At 39.2% G+C, this 24,428-nt stretch overlaps 1 protein-coding gene across 3 annotated transcripts; it reads right to left on the reverse strand.

Annotated features, from left to right (window-relative positions):
* Positions 1-282: 282 nt before the first annotated feature.
* Positions 283-24,093, reverse strand: PIP4P2 (phosphatidylinositol-4,5-bisphosphate 4-phosphatase 2). 3 transcript variants are annotated; one of them, XM_002199935.7, is made up of 7 exons: positions 23,863-24,089; positions 17,871-18,019; positions 16,400-16,506; positions 14,536-14,659; positions 8,962-9,014; positions 3,024-3,114; positions 283-1,886 (listed from the first exon to the last, which is right to left on the reverse strand). In XM_002199935.7, the coding sequence occupies exons 1-7, from the start codon at positions 23,966-23,968 to the stop codon at positions 1,743-1,745; spliced, it is 774 nt and encodes a 257-aa protein (XP_002199971.1). In that variant the 5' UTR covers positions 23,969-24,089; the 3' UTR covers positions 283-1,742. The 3 variants fall into 3 exon arrangements, with proteins under 3 accessions (XP_002199971.1, XP_072780917.1, XP_072780918.1); XM_072924816.1 differs by having other exon boundaries at positions 17,871-18,102; positions 23,863-24,010; XM_072924817.1 differs by having other exon boundaries at positions 1,748-1,886; positions 2,981-3,114; positions 23,863-24,093.
* Between the last annotated feature and the right edge of the window lie 335 nt (positions 24,094-24,428).

Genomic DNA, 24,428 nt, shown 5'->3' on the forward strand with positions numbered 1-24,428 from the left:
GCACATTAGTCCATCAATAAGCCATTGACTCAAGAAAATAGAATCCCAACAGTGGTTTCATCCCTTATTTATGTCCTCACTCTTCCTAAAACATCGAGATAATTGCAATTTATTATTGCTCTTATATTCCTGAGGCTGCCATTTGGCAAAAAAGCAGAGCTCACCTTTGGTGTGCAACACCTTTGTGGTTCCTATGTCATATCAGAAAATTTGTCCACTTACACATTTTTATATACATATATCCACTTACACATTTTTATATACATATAAATACAAAACACATTTAAGTTTGAATAATAATCTTTATTTCTTTATTAGTTTATTTGTAAAAGGTACATTGTAATCCTGAGCTACTGCTTTTATACATTTAGCATCATACAAAGACAGATCATTTACAGTTCAATCATTTACATTTATTGTGCTCCAAAATCCTTATCCGAATATCATTTTGACTTAGCAGGAACATAGATAATTTAAATTACATGTATCCCTGAAACATCCATATTAATTTACCCATCTGACCCCATTAGCTAAATTACTAGTTGTCTAAATCACTCAGGACATTCCTTCTGAATTTAGCAAAAACTTGTTTAAAATTATAAAGATGGGCAGTGCAAGAACTGGTCCCTCAATCCTTTGTGAATACATCATTAGAAAAAACTTTCTGTTTCCGTATTCTCTTGGCAAGTCAGTGCTAAATTGATTAGATGTACTTTGATGGAATGGTCCAAGTAATAGTTTACTAATTTCCTTATTACAGCAGTTAATGAGAATTTACAGTGTCTCCCTTTGCAGTGACCAGTGTCATAACTCTTCCAAGAAGGGAAAAATCTGATGTGATCAGAGGAAAGTAAGAGGTAACCCATCACCATCTTATTGTCATCTACATGACACTGAAGTATTACAAACCAAGTCATATGAAATGCTTCCCTTAGACCCTGTAAAGGAACTTGTATGAATAACCAGAGTTAAGTTCCATAATCCGAGCATGGCTTTTAGGACTTGCCAATTAAAATAAAACAAAACAAAAAACCAACCAGAACCTCAAAAACAAACCAAAACCTCAGTCCCAGGATCCTTGAGGAAAAAGCATTTATCCTAACTGAAATCCAACCCTGGATAAATGGAAATTTAATTGGACTATCAAAATAGCATCTCTCTACCTGAAAAATCTCCAAGCATACAGTGTTTACAAATGTCTCTCGAGCAACAGTGTCAGTCTTTTAAACACTCACAACTTTCATTTCCTGAATAAGGTCACTATGATCTTAGGCAAAAGATGCAGTAAAGCAGTTCAAGCAAAATGCTTATTGCTTAGGTTTTAAAGCAAGCCACTTGAATATCATTTTAGTTAAAATGTTAAGTACAAATGTGAAGCTACTGTAGAAACACTTATAAACACTTTGCTTTTGAATTCTTACTGATAATCTAGAAAAATGGCAGACAGATTTTAACATAACAAAGGAAATGTAAAACTTAATACTGTCTGTTGAAATAAAATTCAACGCCTATAAAGACAGAGTTATGAACATGTAAACACAGCTTTAGTATTCAGAGCTAGGGAATCTAGCAGCAAAACAAACTATTTGCATATTATGTAGTGCAATGAACATTTGTTCTTAGAGACCCCCAGTCTTTAAACTACTTTGAACAGAATGGAATCCTTACAGGAAAGGTTTTAAAAGTGTCCAGGATGTCATATCCAGAACTACTATATGTTCATCTCTAACCTAACAATTTCTCTATGCAAAACTGTGCTCTGGATAGCTGACTTTAATGGCCCCCCAGTAGCAGGCTCGAATGAGGCAGATTAAACCTAAGAGATAAGCAACAGCCCAAGAAACATATGTTGCGTGAAATCGCCTGGCGAAATCTTGTGTACCAACCTAAAAAGAGAAAACAGTAGTGTCAAACATACAGCACTTCAGGCAAGAGCAAGTTATATCAAGGAAAAGCATTTCAGCACCTTTTCAACTCTGGTAAGGGCAAATTAGGTATTTTATTAGCATGATTTTACATAAGCATAGGATAATTGAGCTTGAAAGGGAGATCAGGAGACCTCTAGTGCCAACTCCCCAATCAAAGTAGGGCCAACCCCAAGGTCAGACCAAGCTGTTCATGGTTTTAACCCAGCTAGGTCCCAAATAACTCCAAGGATGGAAGCTACACAAGCCTCTGGACAAATCTTATGGAAAAATGTTTTCACATAATTTTCCAATTCAGTAAGGTCATAAGAAAAATAAAAGAAATTTGTCTCTCACTGTTTTTAATTCTGGCTTTGTTTCTATTAGGGAACCTGGAAAATCCTTCATAACTCATTTAAGATCATACATAAAGAACTACTCAAGTTAAAACACAAGTTAGAGGCATAATGAGAATTACACATATGATTTCACCGGAGATATTTTCTCACATTAACTTTTCTGGGATTCTTGGATAGAAAGTTTGCTCTAGTAACCTCTATGAGATACTGGTAAGCCAGATACCACTGGTTCCACTTAACAGAGTAACAACAGATTAAGCCTTCTCATTTGTAAATATCTTATGAGCTGGTTTTTCTCTTTACAGCTTTTACAAAATACAAAGACTCATACATATTTCTAGTGCTTGGAATCCTGTTCACTTCTATTGCACTGGAACTCTTATTTCTGGCTATACAGTAACATGTATTTCTGGAAACATGGAAGTTTTGAGAACTCTAGCAAGAGCAAGATGTTCCAGTATTTCTACATTGAAGTGAACTATTTTTCATAAAACTGAAGTTTTTAGAGATGAAGAGTCAAATTTAACATCAGAAAAAAGAGATTATCAAAGTGCAAGAATACCTTTAAAAAAAAAAAAAAAATCCCTTTTCTTGACTACTCAGATGAAGTCCAGAGTTTTAAGAGACGTGACAAAAACCACACCAATTTAGGAAGTTTTACTCAAATGCTGGGAAAAGAAGAGCTGGTCAACTAAGACAACTCCTTTGAATACACACCCTCCTGCACACAGTTGCAAATTTATCAGGGGACATCACTCACAGTTAATCCAACACCAATGAAGATGCATATCATTCCAATTGTGATATATGCACAGCAGCGCCTCCGTGGCAGTGCACTTCCAACAGAAGAACTGTCAGAAAATAAATGGTATGGTAAATTAAAAGCAAATGAAAAACCCAAACCCAACCAACCAAGTAACAGTCACCACAAAAACCACCCCTACCACCAACAGTAACTGTTCGGTCTCAAAGGGAGGATGGAAAGAGAATGGCAATACACCATCTTAAGTTTATAGAGTTGTAAGCAAAGTCTACAGTTATACTACAAAGTACAGGACAGAGTCCTCATTTTTATTTTAGAGAACTGTTGGTGATTATCTAGTACCTAAAAATCTAGGTGCTTACAAGAATGGGAATGGTGTCACACCCCCAGTTTGAGTGTGCCTACCTTCTGTACCCACAGTGCACCCCAGTAATTGTCTTGGATGGCCTTTGGATGGCAAAACTCAAGTTTGCTTTTCAGTTCCATGCTGCTTGCAAGACACCTTTCAGACTTTTAGTACATCAGCATATGGCTTCAATACTTCACTGCATCTAAGTAACTGAAAATAACTTCTACCACCCCTACATGTCATTAATAACAACCTTCACTACCCATTTCTTGGATACTCAATACTGTTCAGTGACTAAATGGCTCTGAAGATAAATACAAATAATTTTAGTCACAGACTTGTAATTTTTTTCCATGTTCAACATCTCCAAATACTGAAATTCTTTAGGCCATTAAGTCAACTTGAAGAACATGGCAAGTTCTTCTTACTTTTCAATTTCACTGTTCTACCACAATCTATATGAGCTGCACAAATCACTTCTAACAACCAAGGTAAATAAATCCCCTGGAAGTTCTGTCACTCATCATCTAGACAATGACCTCCAGGACAGACAGCTCAGTCTCTACCTGCTGCATCAAGCTATTACAGTGCTTCACTCAGAATATACACTGCAAATAAAACATTCCATTATTTACTACAGATTAGAAAAATTGTTCTAGAAGCTCAGCATTGTTTAGCAAATACATCTTGAGTCACACATTTGCAATCACATACAGCTTACTACTGAGGAAAATAGGAATATTATTTAAGACAACTGAAACACAGTTAAAAGGACGAGAGGCAGAAGTTCTTTTGTAAAACATGTATTATCTATCTTGGAGGTGTTTTGAAGCATCCTGAAGCAAGCTATCATTAGTTAAGTACTTCATCCCATTCTGGGAGATCAACACACCTTTGGAAATAGTGTAATGCTTTTACTCATCTCATGATAGTTCAACTTATTCAAGATAAATGCAAAACAGAAAAAAGCACTGCTAAACAATTCAAGTAGTACATGCGTCATATGATTGACCAAATTTCTGGCTCCGGTTAATTAACCACATAGCAAGGCCTCATATGCTTAGCATGTGACTACAATTTTTTAAGCATTTCTCTTAGAAAGCTTTCAAATAGATTGCTTTAAGCTTTAAGCAGCTTTACTTCAATGTTATTTCTTTACAAGGAATTTCTGAAATGCTCCAAGAGAAAAAAACAAACAAACAAACACCACCGCAGTCCGCAAGCTAACACAATGAGCTCCATCTTTCAAGGCAAGAGCTGAATGAAGTGACCACTCACAAGCCATTTTCAGAGGACCTGGAAAAGTCCCCAAACAGTACAGCTCATTAGCTTCCATGGGGAAATTACTTCCTTAGTAAAACCTCACAATACATAGTGACCTGGGACACTGGAGGGTGCCTGGGGTAGGATTAGGGTAAGAGAATTCCCAGTTGGGCAAATAATGGTATCTTACCCTCAAACATACACCTCCAAACATTCCCCCAAAAGCCACTCTACAGCCATTCTAGGAAAGAGATAGATATGTTGTTCAATTCCAAGTTACATAAGTTAAAAATAATAAAACCAAACTGTAGTTTTATAAAAGGGAAAAAGGGAAGACACTGAGTTTGCCAAATTGACCTTAGGTTCCCTTCTTTGCAGGATTTTGTGGCTATGTTCTCAGAGTTAATTCTATTACAGAGCTGGATACAATAGGATAAGCTTATAAAAATGTCATGTCAATACACCTAAAACATACATGGTATTTACTGTGCTGTGTATTGCACGCAGAGCTGAAGTTCATTCTGGGAAAGAGATTTCACTTTCAGAGCTGACTTACACCCAGCAATATTATGATTACAAAAATAAGACTGTATTTTCCATCCATATTTTTCATGTGTCTCCTCCTATCCAGTAAGAAAGGCTGAGGGAGAAACCATCAACTAAAATACCACAAAATAGAAATGTAAAGAATGTCTCAATTTAGCTGCTTTTTTCTTTCCACAGAAAGTAATGATTAAATAAAGATACTGAAGTTTATACAGTCATGTAAAAGACCTAGGAGTCCAAATAAACCATTACTCATTTTTCACCTCCCAATAGTGATGTTCGCCACTGGCATCTCTGATGGTGAGGCTTCCTCTACCCACCGCAAATTAACTTAGAATAAAAAAAGTTGAAACTCTATCCCAAAAACCTACCAACAGTGACAACTTTGACAAGCACATCTGGCAATATTAAAAATGGGACCAAAAGAGCTTTCTTCATTAGTTCCATTGTGGGAATATGAGGGAACTCTCAGGAAAGCACCAGTTCCTTCTTTTTGAGCTGCTGCTGAGGAAGCAAAGGCACCTGCCAGAACTCTGGAGAGCAGCAGATGCCAAATAAAATATAATAAAATATATAATAAAATAATATAATAAAAGATGCCAAATCAAATACTGCATCAGGGAGTCACTGGAAGAGGGGAAAACTGCCACATGAGACCAAGACTATAAAAGAAGTACCACAGGAAGGTCTCTTGTGCTCCAAGTAATAGGAATTATGACCAGGATTTCAAGTATGTTTTTAAGAGGAAAATTAAAATGCCAATATTTTGAAGGTGAATAGCACTGCTGAAATTAGCCTCCACAGTAGTGATGGGGTTCCAACATCTCTCTCTTTCCTGAAAGTCCTTTATGGGGCAAAGGTGTTATAAATTCATTAGGGTTCAAAGTTTTGGCAGACCTTAAAAAGTAAAAGAGATAGGTTCTACAGGAAAAACATAGATTTGACATTCTGTAATAATAACCTGTACCATTCAATTCCCCTTCTAGTAACTGAATTAATGAACTGAATTTTCTAGATGACTTAAAAGACATCTTGAAAAAGAGAACAGCAAACAAAAACCAGTTCCTGCTTCTTCATCATTAAATGAGAAAAATATGAGAAGCCTTTCCTGAATCTCTTCACTCTTGGGAAATAAGCTGATAAACATCTGGTATTTAAAAATACAGAAGAACACTAAATCAGCAAAAACAGTTTCTCTCCCATTCCCAGGTGTCACTATAAAATACAACTGTATCATGACAATTTCCTCATTAGCTACATTTATTTTCCCAATGCAAGTAAGAGCCTGTGTCAGCAGAACCACTACACATCAGTAAGGCTTCTGCAAACACCTTGCCTATACTAACATGACAGGTTCATAGTCCACTTCCAAAGAGATTTGGGCATTTACCAAATAAGATTTTATTCTCTATAGCACAATTAATTTCCTACATTACCCAAGTCATTTTTCAAGACAAAACAAGTGTGTCACAAAACAAAGTTGTATCACAATGGTTGCACATAGATGGGATTAAAAGCAGACAAGAAGATCCTATTTCCCCCTACATTCATATATGAGAGGTTCCTTTGTTTAGTTACTATGAGGCATGATGGCTTTATTTCTCCCTGAACACTGTTTCGTTATTAACTTTTCCATGTAATAACTTCTGATCTCCCCTGCAGTTTTAGAAGACATTCTTGATCTAAAGATCTAGTATTCATCAACCAAATACAAGGTCACAAACTATTTGCAGAGATTCACTGCACTTTTAAAAACATTTGAAAGAAAACTATGAATCTGAAGTGTCAGCTAATGTCTCCTTGAAAAACCTACTGTTGCAGTGATTCAAGGTGCCTTTTGCCTTAGTCTACACTATCCTGTTTTCAGTGAAAATATCAACAGAAGGAATGAACAGTTCTACATCTGACTACTTAGCTACTAATGAAAGAATTTTTGCATCAATAAGATGAAAACCTACATTCCCTTCCAACTACTTGGCTATGCTGACCTCTGACAAAGACCTGATAGAAAGCAGGTCACCACAGTTATTTATTCCATCGTCATGACTCAAAGCTGTGTCTCACCTATGCTGTGCCCTAAATCCATGTATCAGAAATGTTTATGTTGCTGGAAGTGCAGAACTCCCAACCATTGCATCTCAAATGTGGGAAAACACCAAGCAACTCATTCAAAGCTAAATTACAATATTCCACAGTTTGCATCCTCAGCCCAAGGACAGACGTGCCCACTTGTTAAAATTTGTTTTGCATTCTGCAATACAGTTGCCATGCAAGCTGTAATTATCACAAATTGCACTGAAGAGAGGCTCCCACTCTCCTGCATACGGATAGCATGCTTTGCACTTTATGGAGGAGAACACTACAAAAAACTTTGAGTTCAGCTAGAATTTAAAACAGAAGCAACATTAATCAACGGAGGACAGACAAAAAGAACACATGCTGTGACTTCTGACTGTTGCTTGGAGCATAGTTTATTTTGCTGCTGTTATTGTTAGGGGTGGGTTTTTTGTTTGGTTGGTTTTTGTCTTTAAGGTTAAACAACAAATAATACTGACCTAAGGACTGTCAAGAGAAAAGCCAAGGTCACCTAACAAGGGTGGCTAAAATGTAAAACATAATTGCAATTAGTTTTAAAACAAACCAAACAAAAAACTCCAACCCCTCCTCAAAGACTGAACAGACCTAATGTGTCAGTATGCACAGCCCTGCAAAGCAGCATCTCATCAAGACTGACTTTATTTAACCCAAGCAAATTAAAGCATTTCCACAACTCCACACCTGGCTGGTTACACCCCTGAGGTTAAACACAGCACCAGACTGACTTCTCTATCAATACTCTGAAAAAAAGGCTTCAATCAGTGTTGAAGACCAGGCCATGCCCACACCTACAGTACATTTATCCTACGCTTCCTCCTTCCTAAGGGACCTGCTATTTTTCCTACAACATGCAGCACAGCTGAGGTTCTCCATTCCCAGTGGAAAACATATTTGTTCCTTTAACTAGAAATCACACTTGCCTGTCAAAGGAAGACCAATATTTAAATAAATCAGCAGGACATGAAGGTCTCTGAAGTAATATTTATGTCTTATTTCACACCCAGTGGCTGAGATACCATACAAATCTCAAGTATGTTTCAATTCAACAATTCAGAGCTCAGATAAGAAAGGCCAAACAAACACTCAAAACGAGAGGCCCAAAAAACCCCAAACCAAAACAAAAAGCTTACAGCTCTTGTATTCTAATTTTTCTTGTTCTTCTTGAAGTAATAACAAGTGAATAGACAAGTTATTCCACAGCAATTCATAAACATTAAACAAGCTAATGCATTAAGATGCTTAACACAAGTTAGTTGGGTTTATAGTGTCAGTAAACCCTCTTCCACATTAAGACAAGATTATTTCCTTTCCTCCCTTTACAATAAAGCAATTCTAGTTCTACCTTTAAAGATGACATCTGATTACTAGTGTATGAAGAGGTAAAATTTCAAGGACATAAAATGCTAATTTTAGCAACCTATTCCTGTCTATTGTTAGTAGCTTATTTTTGCCTCTATCAATTCAATCAGAGATTTTCATAAATGCAGGTGGATATGTCAAAGCTACTGATTTCTGCATAAAGAATGGAGAATTCATGTGCACACAATATCTTCAGCCTTGAAATTCAGGTGAGTACAGCAATATAAGCAGCACAGCCAACACATTTTACTCCAAAGACTCACAGAAGAAACACCGGCTACTTCCCAGTAATTTACATAACCTTGCTTTCAGAGAACTTACATTTTTTTGCAGTGTGGGCATTTTGCTAGTGTGTTAAACCTCAGTTCCATCCACTGTAAAAAGAGAAAAAGTAAAAGGTTGAAAAGCAGACCTGAAAAAATGGTTATTGCACTTAATGTTAAATGCCACTAAAAAAACATTTTGCTTCTCAGACTTTCTTTGACTTGTATTTTGTTTTCTTCTATAAATGGGATGCCCTTTTGTCAGTGGCAACATTGGATGTGGATTTCCATGTGAACATTTCCCATGACTTGCCTTAGTATTACAAAATTTGCTTGACGTAATGTGGTTGCATCCACAGGCGTAGTATGGGCAACATTATAATATTAATAGTTTTTTTTCTCTTACTTAAACACCATGAATATACCCTGAATCAAAATAAGTGTGTTTTCTTTGGCACAATTACAGACAGAGTATTTTCCAATCTTTGCCCAACTCTTGCATCATTTATGAAAATTAAGTTATGGGTATACAGAAAGATGTTTAAAGAGTATTTAAGAAAGTAGATATCAGGTTTTACATCAATGAAATAGAGAACACTACTGGCTACTTTGCATGACTTTGTTAAAAAGATGATATGTAAAATTGTACATGGTAGGGTCACCCCATTCCACACTCAGACTAAAACCTAAGTAAGAAACAGCCTTAGAGAAAGCAATTCCTAGAACTAACTCAACCAGGTGATACACAGTGATACACTCACTTAAAAACAGCAGGTTCTGTTAAATTTCATTCTGTGATAATGCAAGCATTAAGGAAGCATTTAAACATGTTTACTTTGATCAAGGGAATAAGGTTCTTTTTCTTCTCCCTATAAGCAGTTATTTTCTAACTGCAGCTCTCTTCCCTTGCCTTTCTCAAGTGGAAGGTAGTTGGAAGTTTTCTTGGTGATGCAAAAAAATCACACTGCAAGTTAAAAGCAGGGGAAGAAGCCACAGTGCAGCCCTGCCTTATCTCTGTGAGAAATCTGAAGCTGTCCTACTTTACTGAAAGTGTTATAACTGCTACAGCCACAAATCAAAATCAGAGCCCATCCTTGTATGGAAAACAGCACCAAACTATAGCAAGCACCATTTAAATGCTGAGAAGAAATTTATGATTTTATGAGCAAAGAAAGGTATGTCTTCTCATGCCTTGTCGTATGAAGAGATTTTGCTGTGAGCAAGGTTTTGAACTGTGGTATTTATTGAACATTTTCCTCCCTCTTGAGTATCCCCCTCAGGTTTTTTTTTTTACTTGGGGATAAATCTTCACTAAAAACAAATCAATCTTTTATTTTCCTGTTCTGAAGTATCCATTTACACATTTACAGGACAACTATGTAACCAGTATTATTTGTTTACAAAACTTGACCAAACTGATTGAGCAGAGTTTTATTTTATTCTTTAATAAAACTTCTGTAATGCTCCCCACCCAAGCAAAGCTTTTTAAGAGCATTAATTCTACTTCCACATTCCTGGCAGAGGAACAAGTTAAGTATTTTTCTGCATCCCCTTCAAAAATCTACTCAGTTTCACTTAATTCTACACAGTGAAACTGAGATAAAATGCAATTGTCAGTTTTGGAGATGGAGAGAGACCTCGCCAGAGCAGTTATTTCAGCTTTTTTAACTACAATTCCAGAAATAAAAAGAAGTCTAATTCCAGGATCTATATTTTACCTAATTGTAATTCAACTTCACTTCTACACACCAGTTTCAATTCTGTATCACAGTGCAGGCAACTCTATTTCCTTGGCTACTCATTAATGATATTTCCAGAGTTTTAAGATTTCTAATTATTAGCCCAAATTATTAATGGCTACAAACTCAAATGTATCTGGGCTCCAATAATTGATGGAAAAGAGTCAGCAATAATCTGTTTTCACTGAGAGTTACCTGTAAACAACAGAAGCAGTAGCTGTTATGATGTCTTTTATACAAACCAGAAGTATTTGTAGAAAAAGCAAAATAGTGACAAGACTTTCAAAGAACAAGAACTCAAATTATATTAGCACGGTGGCAAAAGGTTCTGTTCGTGTACATTCTAATCATGACTAAGTTGGCATTTTTTACCCATACTCCAGAGTGCTTTAAAGTACCTAATATTGATTCATGTTGTTAAGAAGTTACAGTTACATGAAATTTAGCTCTCTGTTGAGAATACAATGATTTTTTTAAATTGGAACAATACAATATACAGCCCAAATCTCTGCTTAGATGTACTGAAACACAGATTAAGAGATAAGGAATACAGAACTCATCAATATGTCAACTGTGGACAAAACTAGACATCCATCAAAGGAATTATTAGAAGAGTAGTCAAGCATTTTCCTTGAAAGCCTACAATAGTTCTCAGTGCACTCAACACAAGACAGTGGGAAAAAAAAAAAGCCCAAAACAAAACAAAAGACATAAATACATACACCATCCTACATACAGCTGCTGCTGCAAAAGAAGCTTCCTCTCCATTCCCTGCTGGTCCTTTGGGAAAGAAAAATACTTTCACAAACTAAAAAATATCTTATTTTTCTGAAAAGTATAATGGGTTTTCTATTCAATTATTGCAGAAGAAGTAATTTTCATATTTGATTACTTTAAAAAGACAAAATTGACAAAGCATATTGCTTAGCCTGCAGCCTGTGGCTTCCATAGCTTGTTCCTGGCTTCTTGTCCCTGAGGTCCCTCTGAAAACAGGAGAGTAGCAGGAAGATGGCAGGGAGAGGACGGACACAGGGACAGCCCTCCCTTGACCCCCATTTCCAAAGGCAACTCAGCCACTCACAGCCAGAGACCACTGCAGGCAGAGGTTCCTCAGAGAGGAGTAGCAGGCAATCACTTACTGCTGGCAGAAACAGTAACTGCACAGCCCAAGCCCAAAAGCTCTCAAAACAGCCCAAACGAGATAAAACTCATATTTAGCAACACAGTTAAGCCCTCCTCCTGCCCTCTTTTTCTATTCTATCCCTTTTTCCACTTGTCAAGTTCAAACCTGCCAGAAAATGTAGAAACCTTAACACAGAAAGAACTTCTATCAGGTTACCAAGGGAAAAAATCTGATCAACAAGATGTGAAGTATTGACAGTTTGGCTGCAATTTCACTTCAGTACTAAGCCATTCTTCCAGCTAAGACAGAGAAACTTTAAGGCACTCCATTAGCAAGAAGTGTGGTTTTCATAATTTGTGAAAAACACCCCACCACCATGTGCAGAGGCAAGCAAAACACAGTCATGTTTTCAAATGGAAAAAAAAATCTCAGAAATGTGGTGAACAAGCTGATGCTCTTAGAAGAACACAGAACACGACAATTTGACTTTTCTATCCCAGGGATTCTAGCTTTGCTTGTCTATTTTATTTATTTTTTAACTGCCAAATAAAGTAAAAGGGATAGCCTACTGAGCTGCTGAGAGATGCATCTAGCACTACATATTTTCTTCACAACATGGAGATATCAAAAGGCAGAAATACTAACTCAGAGCTTCCAGGCTGGCTAAAACACTTTTTGGTGTCATTCTCAAATCCAAACAATTTCCTGATTTTTCTTAACTAAAAATTTTATTTTTCAGAATCTCAGACACAATTACAGAAAATAAGTGGAAGCAAAGGACTGGTGGGAAAGCTGCGTAACATGAGGTAAAAAAAGGTTTGTTTCTTGATAACTCAGCATAAAAAAATTACCAAGCTTCCAATTTCTAATGGTTCAGAGAGTTGCTTTTCAACATACCATGAAGTGACAAATTGGTCTTATCCTGACAGACAGGACTATGAAGTTCAAAATGTTGCAGTTCCCTAAAGCAGCCAGAAGATATGAACTCGCATATACAAATCCCAAACTAGAAAACTTAGCCTTTTAAGGCATAATCTAGTACTTATGGGCACTTCAGCTATCTTCAGTTTCAGACTACTGTTCTTTAGCAGGGGTTGTAAGAAATTATGTATTTTTTAATATATAAGCTGCATTAGTAGCCTCAAGCATCTCTCTAACCGTTTTCCAGTTAGCACATTACTTGTACATTCCTCATCATATTCCTATTTATTTCCAGAAAAAAAAAAATAAAAGAAAGAAGCATAAGGGCCATATCCAGCTCCCTGCACTCATCACTTACTGTAATAGTGAAGACATTACAGCACACCTGTCCTGGATTCTGCCGGGAGTATTAATTTTCTTTTTAATAGCTGGTACAGTGCTCTCTTTTGGATTCAGTAACAACGTTGGTAACAAGCTAAGGTTTTAGTTGTCGATAAGCAGTCTTTACCCTAAGTCAAGGCCTCTGTTTCCCATGTTCTGCCAGCAAAGAGGTGCACAAGAAGCTGAGAAAGAGCACTGCCAAGACAGCTGAGCTGAGCTTGCCAAAGGGATATTCCATACTATAGAACATCATATTTGATGGGAGTTGGCTGGGAGATACTGATCACTGCTGGGGCACTGGCTGGGTCAGCAGGTGGTGAGCAATTGTACTGAGCATCACTTATTTCTCTTGGGTTTTAATCCTCTTCTCTCTTTTAATTACTATTATTACTGTTATTATTATTATTAGCAATATTCTTTTTCCATTTCAATCATTAAATTGTTTTTATCTCAACCTACAATTTTTTACCTTTTTCCCAGTTCTCCTCCCCACCAGGGCAGGGGAGCTGGGTGGTGTTTGCAGTGAGCAAGCAGCTGCGTGGTACTTTAGCTGCTGGCTGGGGCTAAGTCACAAAAGCACCTCACTGATCCATAAACCTGAAGTGAAGACTTGAAGGCACAAGCCCATTCCATTACAGAGCCTGCCACAAGCCAACCCTTCTCTCCCTTCTGGTACAAGATGACATGGAGTGGCATCTCCCAAGCTTCCCTTTTCCTTGCACAACATGTACTTGAGTATTTTCTGATCTTAATACCTCTTATAATCCTTTTTTTCAGGAATGTGCCACCTCTCTTGTGACTGTTTTCTTTAACTGCACCCTTGATCTAGTAATTTCCTACAACTCACAAACTCGAAAGAGATTCAACCACTGCTGGATGATGAAGCTAAAACTAGCTTACTTGTGTATTGCTATCAAAATTCAAGTGTGCCAGCACCTTGTCCATTGAGAAGGTTACAAAGAGTTTAACAGCAGAAGAGCATTTGTGCATCCTTCCACTTCAAAAATGGGATCAACTGGCACTCTTACAAATAAACCAAAACCTTCAGCTCTCCAACAACCTACAGATATTCCAATGGCACGTGCCAAAACCAACAGCTTTCTGGGGCTCATACAGCAATGACAGAACTGCTCTCTTGGCACTGCAGAATACAGCCACCACTGCAAGCCTAAACAGAACCTGGAAGACCAACTTCTTCTTCTTCCAGCACTGCCCACTCTCACATCACAAAACAGTAAGACATGGGCTTTACCTATCCACATACAGAAAGACTATTAAAAGTTTTCTTGAAACACATATAAAGATAACTAAATACAGACCATACAATCATAATAATGAGTAAAGAAATTTTAGCTCCTCAATGATGCCAGAGAGTGAGGCAATACACTCTTAAAACTGCTTACAACAAACAGCTTGAGGGATAGCAAGGTGAGGTGAGGCAAGAAGGAGAATCTGATGCTTTACTTACAAGGAATGTATTTCCACAGTGCCCACACACCACTCTAGTTCCATCTGATTGAACTGGCAAGGCAGGTTGAGCTGGCTGCTCCTCTGGAATCAGCATTACTGGACCAAGAGTAATGATGCGTCTACTGTGTTAAGAACATTAGATACACATGTAATTAAACTAGCAAAAGAGAAGGATGATGTGTTCAAGCAATGAGCTCAGTCACTACCAAATACATTTTTACGTGTTTATTAAACTATAATGTACTCGTTAAACAGCTGATACACCCAGTTTTAGTCGCTCTCCAAAGTGGTTTCAGTTTTAAAAATACTTTCTCTTTCCTTATAAGATCAGCCAAACAAGCCTAAACCCTGTATCAAACACCTGCAAGCATATGACAGACTGCTCCTCAGAAACGTGAAAATTTAATACCCAGGCTGAGCAAGCCTGAGAATTGAAAGGTATGTACCCATGTGAAACATGTAGAAAGAGTAAGGATCTTCCATAATCTACTTCTCCTTCCCACGCTACTGACAACCATCTCAAGATAAGAAGCATATCCATACTTGTACAGTAAAAATTCCACTCAAAATTAGTAAACTAAAAAGGAAAACCACCCTAGGTTGACTAAATAAAATCAATTTACTTTAAAGTAAGTATTTGCTTTAATGTTCGATGTGTTTCCAGTTAAGCTACACAATTTGTCAGTCCAAACTGACAGTACTGAATTTAACCAACTCAGAATGAGGATGAGACTTCTTAGAATGAAAAAAGTGAAGAGGAAAATTAAAGCAATATTTAATTTGCATTGTAAATCTTCCATCTACAACCAAAATTGTATTCTGAATGGTTTTCCTTCAATCTGGAGTCTTCCATTTAGGTCATACGCCCAACTCTCTCCTTCAAAGTACACTACACCAATTTTGCTCAGTTTCTAGCAAGACAAATACACAGGCTATCTAAGGAAAACTGCTTGCATGTATGATTTTGAGATTATTTTAATAAAGTTAAGGAACTTCTAATTTAGTTTAGTTACCAACCATGTGATATATTATAACTGAACTATCCATGAACATTTTTGCACTCTCAGAAAATGTTAAGAATGTTTGAAGTCCTACCCAACCAAGTGTTAGTAAAAATTAGTAATTCCCACAAGTCTCAAACTATGTTTCAAAACCAGAACAGCCAATAAACCGGTGACTAACTAGGGCACTTGGTGGGGTAGAACTCCCCTGCACATATCTGCAGACTCAGCCTGCCTCTCCATTTCTCATGTTAGAGCTGCACCACTTCCAAACAAACTCCCCCTACCTCAGTGGAACCTTTAACACCTTAAGCTCAATGGGAAGAGCAATCACTATGGCAACCACAATTCCTTCTTTTATAACAAGTGTGTACATTAAAGTTGAGAGCTGAGAGGAGAATGAAAACTCAGCATAACTACGAAGGAAACTGAAGTCAAGCTACTACTACATCTCCCATCTCACTCCAAATCCCCACTCTGAACTTAGCAAAGTTAGTATTCGGTGTGGTTACAATAACTAAGCCTCCAAGAAATTATGAATGTTAAGTACCAGAAGTGAGAAGTCTATTTTCTTCTATTGTTCTTCACATTATTTTTGCCTTACAAAGTAGTTATATAACAGGACACACACATCTGAGACTTAAAGAAAAGGAAGAAACTTTTTTTCTTCTTTAATTAAAAAAAAAAATGTATTCAAAATGGACACTAGCACTACCTGTGTCTGCAGCAATTCAGTAATGCTCTGTAAGTGTCCATGTAAAGAGACTGAGGCTTTGAACCTCTTTTAGCTTTAAATACTCAACTCAAAGATTACAGCTGCTTTAGAGAAAACTAAAGGAACTGGAAGTGTTTTATTCTTACCAGTTTGGTCTTGGACAGCCTATTTTCCGAGATGTATCCTTACAGATAAGGAGACAGTTACACTGACATCTAACATACTTCTTCCCTGAAGGAGGGTTTTTGATGGGCTAAACAAAAAAAAAACACCAGAGAATACACATCAGAAGTCATAGCAATTCACTTTTTTCCACATTACAGGAAGACAAAGCAGAACAACTTCAGTGAAAAGTTCTTGTTAACAGAAATACACTTCCTCTTACAGAGGAAACTTCAGAGTCAACACAAAATTTGATTTTTTTTCTTTCTTAAGAAGTGAAAATTTCCTTATTAGAACAAAAAAATTCTGCAAACTCATGGAAATAACATTCGTATTTTAGCAATGACAATTCAAGGCTTCAGTTAAGTTGTTTTTTCTTTTTTAATGTGAGTTTAAATAGTGATATATTTAAAAAAAAAAGACCCAAAACCAGTCAAAACATCAAACCACCCTTCTTGCCTGGTACAATGGCCTTATTCAACTGTGAAAGGATCACAGTCTGTTTCTTGGTCACTAAGACTATGAAGGCATCACAGAACTGTAATCTTATTTTAAACTGTACTGAAATTATCTGTCTCCAACCTGGGAGTCAAGTTGCAATGTCTCTTTCACGCAGCAAATCAAAAGGTACACAATACTTTGTTTGGCTTGAAACATTATATATTGGACAGGAAAGTGACTATCAGGCAGGTTCTCTACTCTCTCTTCAAAGCAGAAAAAAAATTTCCTGCAGTTTTGAGGCTTCCTGCTTTCAGGACATAAAGTTCTTTTCATATAACAAATATATAATAAGTCCATGTAATAAATCTAACCCAGTATCTTTCATACAAATGCTTGCAGAAGCTGTGGAGCACTGCAGTAACGCATCCCAAAACTAAAACTGGCAGGAGGAAAAAATAAAAGCAGGAGGCCAAACAGTAAAGACTTGAATTAAAAGGAGAAGAAACAAACAGGTCTGTGATCACTGGAAAAGAACCTAGGACTTAAACACTTCAAAGTTGTTTTACTATGGTCTTTTACAAGCTAACTGAAGTGACTTTTACAAGTGACTGAATAGTATTTTAGGAGAAAGGCATTTATCCAGGGAGAGGTGCAGGTTCATTACTTTGTTTCTCCCCCTCTTAGAATAGCTCAATTCTACACTCTTCTTCATTCCATCAAAACCAATTATATCCAATTTTACAGAAGACTAATTACTTAAATGACATCTTTGCTTTTAGTCCTCCTCAGAAGGAGACATCCTGCACAGCCAGCTCAGCCACATGGAGATTTATTCTAACTGCTTGTGACCACCCTCGTGCCAGCACGCCTCCAGCTTGCACGCCAGCCACACTGGCAGTCAGCTGGGCTGGCTTGTCCTCTTCCTTAGGGGTGGCAGGAAGGGACCCCCCTGTCCAGGTGAGGACATGAGTGCTACCCCCAGTGCCCCCAGAAAACGCCAAAAATCCATTTTACCGTAGCTTCATTGCAGACTGTGCATTTAACCACATGTTGGTGCAGCTTGCCATCCAAATTGATTAGTGACTGGCACACACGGCAGTTTATTACAGGAACACTGCTGGCACCTGGACTTGCAATGGCAGTGTACGGAGGGGGAAGCTCTGCTGCAAGAGACAAGGAAATCGCAGCTGAAAAACCAGAGGATCCTAAAACACTTCCAGCAAGTATCATTTCCAGCAGTCACAGGCTGAAAAAAGAAAAAAAATCCACACCTCAAACTCAGTGTTTAGTATAAACATAGAACAAAACTATGTTTGTTTTCCCCTTCTACACAACCTCTGTGTACGCAAAACCATCCGTAGTTGTAGGTAAAGCAAACCAGCAACACAAACATACAGTAAATCATCCCAGAAATCTGTATCCAACAGAACTCATCTGTGTAACTTTATTTCACACCAACCTTTTTGCAGTCCACAGAAAATGCATGGGGAAAAAACACTAAAAAACCCCAAACCTACTACAGATTAGCATGGACTGGCTTTTGAAGAAAAAGAACTCAGAAAATTAATTAAAAAGAAAACACAGGTAAGAAGAGTCACAAACAGCATTCACAAGTATCTAAAAAGACTAAAATACAGACAAGTGCTTATCATATATTAGAAAATACTACAAGTAAAAATACAAAGAAGTCCTGTGAAGAAAACAGGTCTTACGAAGTGGCATGAAATGCTTCTTTTTTGAGTACAACAGCAAATATATGCTGTCTTGAAGAAAAAACCCTGAGGTCTCAGAGTTCCAGATATTTTTCTTGTCCAGGAGCCAAAGTACCAAAGCACAAGAAGGTCTTCAGTCGGTTTGGAGAGGCTGACACTAGGAAGGCTTTAATGGCCTCAGGCCTCCAAGGAAGAGCAGACTTCAGACTCCAGCTTTGTCAGTCTTGAGCCCACAGCAAAATAGGGAGGAAACAGTGAAGATTCTCTGAGGCTTAAAAATCCATGGAATGAAAATAATTCAACACAGCAATCTCTCACAAGCTTATCACCACAATTCTTTGGCATATAATAGCACTGACTTTTATTTCATCGAGAAGTTCAGGACTTTTCAGGTAAGCAAATACAGAACAGGTATAGTCAGTAGTTCGTACTTAGCTTTTTTTAATGCTAGTAGTTCAAAATGCTCTGCAGCCTTGGGCTTCAATAAGTTTTTCAAAAATTACATCCAAGCAGCTAACAAAATCTTCAGAGAAGCAATGAGAGATCAGCCTGCTTCCCATTTACCAACAGCACTGAACAGAGCAGTATCTGCTGGAGGCTGGTGAGGGAAATCACAGGCTGCTATCAAAGCCTACAAGCCCGAGTATTAAATTTAAGCCTGTAAGAAAGCACTCATCACTCCTCCACTGTCTTGAAGTGAATGTCATAAGCTGGAAGGATATAAGAAACCCTGTCTGCCCTTCAGATCCAAAAGTCATCACACACCTCTGAAGTGCCTGCTGAACAGCCATGCCGCTCTCTCTCTTTGCTACTTGGTCTATACATGACCCAGACCTGTGTGTGATTTTAACTCACAGAGGCAGCAGGAAGAAGATGGATACCTTGACAGTCTCAGAGCCATATCCAATATATGTGAATTATTTCAGGTGAGAAACAAAATTAACTTATATCCAGCAATACAACTCTGAATTCATGATACAAACTGATGCTCTATGTCTTGAGGAAGTGAACTTCACACCTTCAGCTCTGATACATTGGTTACAGAAAACAACATCCTTAAGAAATATCAGGAAACAGTACTGTTATTTCTTCTGTTTGTGGGGATATACATTCTGAAAAAATGCAGCATCCAAAAAATAAATATTAAAAATCAGTATTTTGCAGTACTGTGATACCCTATTTTAAGTAAGGTTGCCACACACAGGACATGAGACACTACAAGACATTAAAAAACAAATACAAGACAAAAACCCAACCCACACACTGGCAAGTAGAAACAAGCTCAAGCCTACCAAAATACTCCAGAAATCAGGTTAGAGTAACCACCGTGGCAAAGTCAAGGCTGTTCCAGTGGGTTTTGGCAGTCAGCAGACTGCTTAACTGCTCCTGCAGTGAGCAGCTGACACTTTCTGGCTAGGGGAACAGGCAGCCAGAAAACAAAATGCATGTTCCAAAGACTAAATACCAGACTCTCTGTCAAGACACCTCTACAGTTCACTCCCACATTTAAGGCTGCTTTTCTGAAAGGCAACAATTGTTTTCCAAAAGTTCTTGACTTTGTCCTTTCCATTTAAAGTGTGACAGGTCAATTCTGTGAGTTGGGAATAGGGTGGCTGTACTAAGACAAGCAGTATATTTAAGGGTACCAGAAAGCGAAGAGACATACAGCCAGCAACATTTCAGCTTTCCACAATCCTGGAATACTTGAAAAATTGACAACCATACCTTCTAGACATTTATAATTTTCTATAACCATTTCCAAGTGATTACTCTTAAGAAGCTGGTAAACAGAGGTGTGTGAGCCCTATACACGGTGCCAGCCACTTCTTCAGCCTCATACTGGAGCTGCTTGGCTTCCAGGTAAGCAGCCTCGCTGTTCCTGTCCTGCTGGCTCAGCAAATATCAGAGAGCAAGTGAATAATGGCTGCTTTTCAGAGCCTTGCTGCAGCAGATAACATTTGCTGTGGAGCAGAAAGCATGAGGTATCTTGGCACGGCAACCTTCATGCTCGAAGAAAACATGCGTTTTGAAGAGGTCCAAAAAACAAACCAGAAGAAGCCACTAAAATTAAATATAAAGAAAAGTATATTGGGGGAGAGTAAGTGGGTGGGGGACGGTGAAAAGGAAAATAATGACATTGTCTCAGGAGTTAGCTGCTCCTTACCCCTTAATAAAAAGGTTTAAACACACATTAGAATACTTAGGTATGACCTTTTTTTTGGTTTTTTTTTTTTTTTGACAGCTTGAATTTCAGGCTAACTATAATATCTAAGACCAGTTCATAAAGGTCTGTCAGTCTGTCATGCTAGACATGACTGGGTGGTAGGCAAGCTTCACATACACACAAGCAGACATGTAATTAGATATCGAATTCCCTGCTGCTGACATACCAGTTTACAGCTATATTATCAATTTTTCTTTAAAAAAACAAAAAATGAAAACAAACAAAAAACCATACACACACAAAAAACCCAAACAAAAACCCCCAAAAAATAAATCAAATAAACAAACAAACAAAAAAATACCCAACAGCAATTAGTTCAGCAAGATTAGCAAAGTGTCCTACCATGCAGTACTTCTGACTCCCTCTTCACCCCTACAGAACAGCAATGCAATGGAAGATATCCCATTTGCAACCTGAGAAATTCCTTGGGGTGCTTGTGCACTTTCCTCCCCTGCCAGCTGAAGGGTGGAAACCACAGAGAATCACTTGCAGCCTACCAGGGTCAAACAGAAATTAGTTTTATTTGATAAAAAAAAATAGTTCTTTATCATGACCTGTGAGGGGGTGGGGAAGAGAAAAAGTTTAATGATTGATGTCAGAGATACGTTGTTAAAAACTACGAAATCTTGGAAAAGGCCCAAAAATCCTAAAAGAAACAAACAAAAAAGCACTGATTAACCATCCTAGTACAGGGAACAGAACTGATAGTTTCACCCTTTGTCAGTATTGTGAAAAGTTTCTTAAATACTGTGGCCTGCATCCACACTGAAAAGATTTTTCTTGCTTGCATCATTAAAAACACTGAGCCATTACCAGGATTCAACCATCCACCAGTTTACACAGGGAAGGGTCAGCTGGTCTCAGCTGCAGCTCAGCAAGGGAAGAGAAGGCTACCTTCAAAACATGGTCTCTAATTCAAAGTTCAGGATGATATACTGGGCACAGTAGATAATTATAGGGATAAAGCTATTAATGTGCATTCAGGTGGTAGTTTTGACACAAAGGGCTTCCTCCTCCTTCCTCTGCCACTCCATCACTATCCAGGTGATGTCAATCAAGGAAGCTCTGCAGAAGGAGTTTGCTTTGGAAGCAAAGCCAATTCTTCCACAGGAATGATTCTTCCCTGTAAGTCTAGCCTTGTGCTAGGGAGAGATCAAGTCTGCCAGTCAGCTGGAAAGGGTTTAGCTTGCATAGATCCTTTCACTAAGGAAAGCCGACAGAGTAAGGAAGTAGAGCTATGGGCCTGTGCCAGGGCTCTGCACAATTCTGTTCACAGCTGTCTTTCTGAGAGTTCTGCAGAGCAGTTCTCAAGTGCTACCTAATATGTTTGTCCATAGACCGATCAAGCAAGAGATATTCAACATTCAAGAAAGCTCTATGTTGATTCCTCCTCATTTTAGGGAAGAAACCACTTATCTCAAGCATGACATCCCACCACAGGTGCCCAACCAGGTATCTCAAGTAACAGATGTCCACTGAAGGCATTGGAGGACATGGCTACCAACTGAAATGAGCATTTAGAATCCAGCTCATTTCCAGGTCATGAGTTTTACCCTGAGGTCAAACAAGAGTCACTAATCTAATGCATTTTCATTACTTTCTAAATTTATAAAGACTCAAAAAGAACCAACCAAACAAAAAACCCCAAAAAACAGATTGAAATGTATGCAAAATAAGGGTTACAGGATAAGGACCACTAAGAATAAAAATATCAAATCCCAGAATGTAAATTAAGGTAGATATATGGATTTTCTTTTTTTTTTTTTTTTTTTTACTTGGGGGATAATGCCAATATTAAAAAATTGATGGCAAATAAACCCCAAAAACAAGCCAAAGCATCCAACCTCTGCTGGCTTTAACCCTATACTCCTTTTTTCAGTTCAAATCAAAGTAAACAGTCAACACCAGCTACAGCCCTAACTGAAATACATTTCCATATCAAGATAAGAGGACTAGCTTTCTACAAGGTTAAATATAATTCAAAACAGACAGATGCTCACTCATTCTAGTTACATGCATGTCATGAATCAGGACAGTTAATAGAAATCGTTAAGAAAGGGCCAACACACTGCACCTACTGAGATAAGAATTGTAATCTTACATTTTAAAGGGTACTGCTAGCAAGGCTTTACTAATATTTAGTCTTCATTCCTTCAGCTTTCTCCACACCTCAATTTTTGCTCTAAAGCGTATAACTGAAAAAGAAACCCAAAGGAAAAAAAAATCTACTAATGTACTTTGATAACATCCTGATTTATATTTTCTAAGTAATTTTTTCCACCTACTAATTAAATAGTCAATATTGATCAACAAGACGATTTTTCCTAAGTCTGTACAAGGGAGATAAAACCATATAATTATGCCACGACTACAGATCTGCAACCGCAGTATCGGACTTGCTTTAAAAATAAAGCCATAACCACTATGGCCTTGAAACGTGTTTGCAAGGACATGCTGGTGGTTCTGGACTCCGGCTACCACACTGCACCGAGTCCCTCCGGCGTTCGGAGGCGGCCGCCGGGCCGGGCGCTGACCACACCTGGCGCCCGGCCTGAGGCACCGCGCGGTCCCGGCCATGGCGACCTGCGCGCCCGGCCCCGCGCTGCGCCCCTCCCGCAGCCGCCCGCGCCCAGCTGAGCCGCTCTCAGCGCCGATCCGCCACTTAATCCCGCTCCTAATTAATGGGGAAACCCAAGCCTAACAATTATCACGCAAGCTGCGGCATGCGAGCGAGTTATAATAAGCAGACCGGTTCGGGCTTGTTCTGCCCCTGCAAACAATTATTTTAATTTCTTTTATTTTTCCTCCCGAGCCGCTCAGGCCGGAGCGCGGCGGGGAGCCCGGCCTGTGCCGGGCACGGAGCGGCGTTACCTGTTGTTCCCACCGGCGAGGGCGGGGCGGGGGCTCCCCCGCCGGCGGCCCCGGCCCGGCCCCGCCGCCCGCGGCCAGGGCGGGGGGAGCCCGCACCGCCGCACCCGGGCGGAGGCGCCGCGTCCCCCGCCACACACAGCCACAGCCGCAGCCAAAGCCGCAGCGCCAGAGCCGCCCCCCGCCCGGCACAGCGCCTTACCTCGGGGACTGCTGTCCGGCAGATAGGGCGGCGCGGTCGGGGTGACATTGCCGGAGCCGGGCGCGGAGAGCAGCGGGGAGCGCTCGTCCACCCCCTCGGCGGCCATGGCTGCGGCGCGGAGGGCCCTGCCCGCTGCCGGGCGCGGGGCGGGAGGCGGCCGGGCCGGCGGCGCCGGGGAAGGGGAAGGAGCGCAGAGGAAGGGGCTGGAATGAATGAGAGCGGGGCGGGGAGGAGGGACGGCGGGGCGGGCGCTGGGCCGGCCCCCGGCACGGGGTAATGAGCGGGGCAGGCCGGGGGCGGTGTCTGCGAGAGAAACGTAACAACCTTTGCGTAAATAAATTTTTCCCGAAAAAGAGTGCGGTTGTTGAGATGTGTGGATTTTTTCTGGTTTTGTCTGTTTGTTTATTTGTTTTGGTAATGTTGTTTTAAGCTCTGTGTCTCAAGTACCAGGGAAGTGCTATAGCCGATTTATCTGGAACCAGTCGCCTTTTCCAAGACTCTGGGGATGCAGACGGGCTGAGGCGGCACTCTCCGAGGTGACAGCGATGGGAACCTTCAAGGGGGCT

This window comes from Taeniopygia guttata, chromosome 2 (assembly GCF_048771995.1).
Source record: "Taeniopygia guttata chromosome 2, bTaeGut7.mat, whole genome shotgun sequence".
Classification (NCBI taxonomy): domain Eukaryota; kingdom Metazoa; phylum Chordata; class Aves; order Passeriformes; family Estrildidae; genus Taeniopygia; species Taeniopygia guttata.

Bases quoted from the DNA above. Each gene is read 5' to 3' on its own strand.
- PIP4P2 (XM_002199935.7), bottom strand. From the start codon at position 23,968: ATGGCCGCCGAGGGGGTGGACGAGCGCTCCCCGCTGCTCTCCGCGCCC. The intron at 16,507-17,870 runs GTAAAATGGATT...TTTTTTGTTTAG, and splicing joins CAGTCTGCAATGAAGCTACG to CCCATCAAAAACCCTCCTTC. The intron at 3,115-8,961 runs GTAAGTTCTCTG...ATTTTCTGACAG, and splicing joins TGCCCACACTGCAAAAAAAT to TTCTTCTGTTGGAAGTGCAC.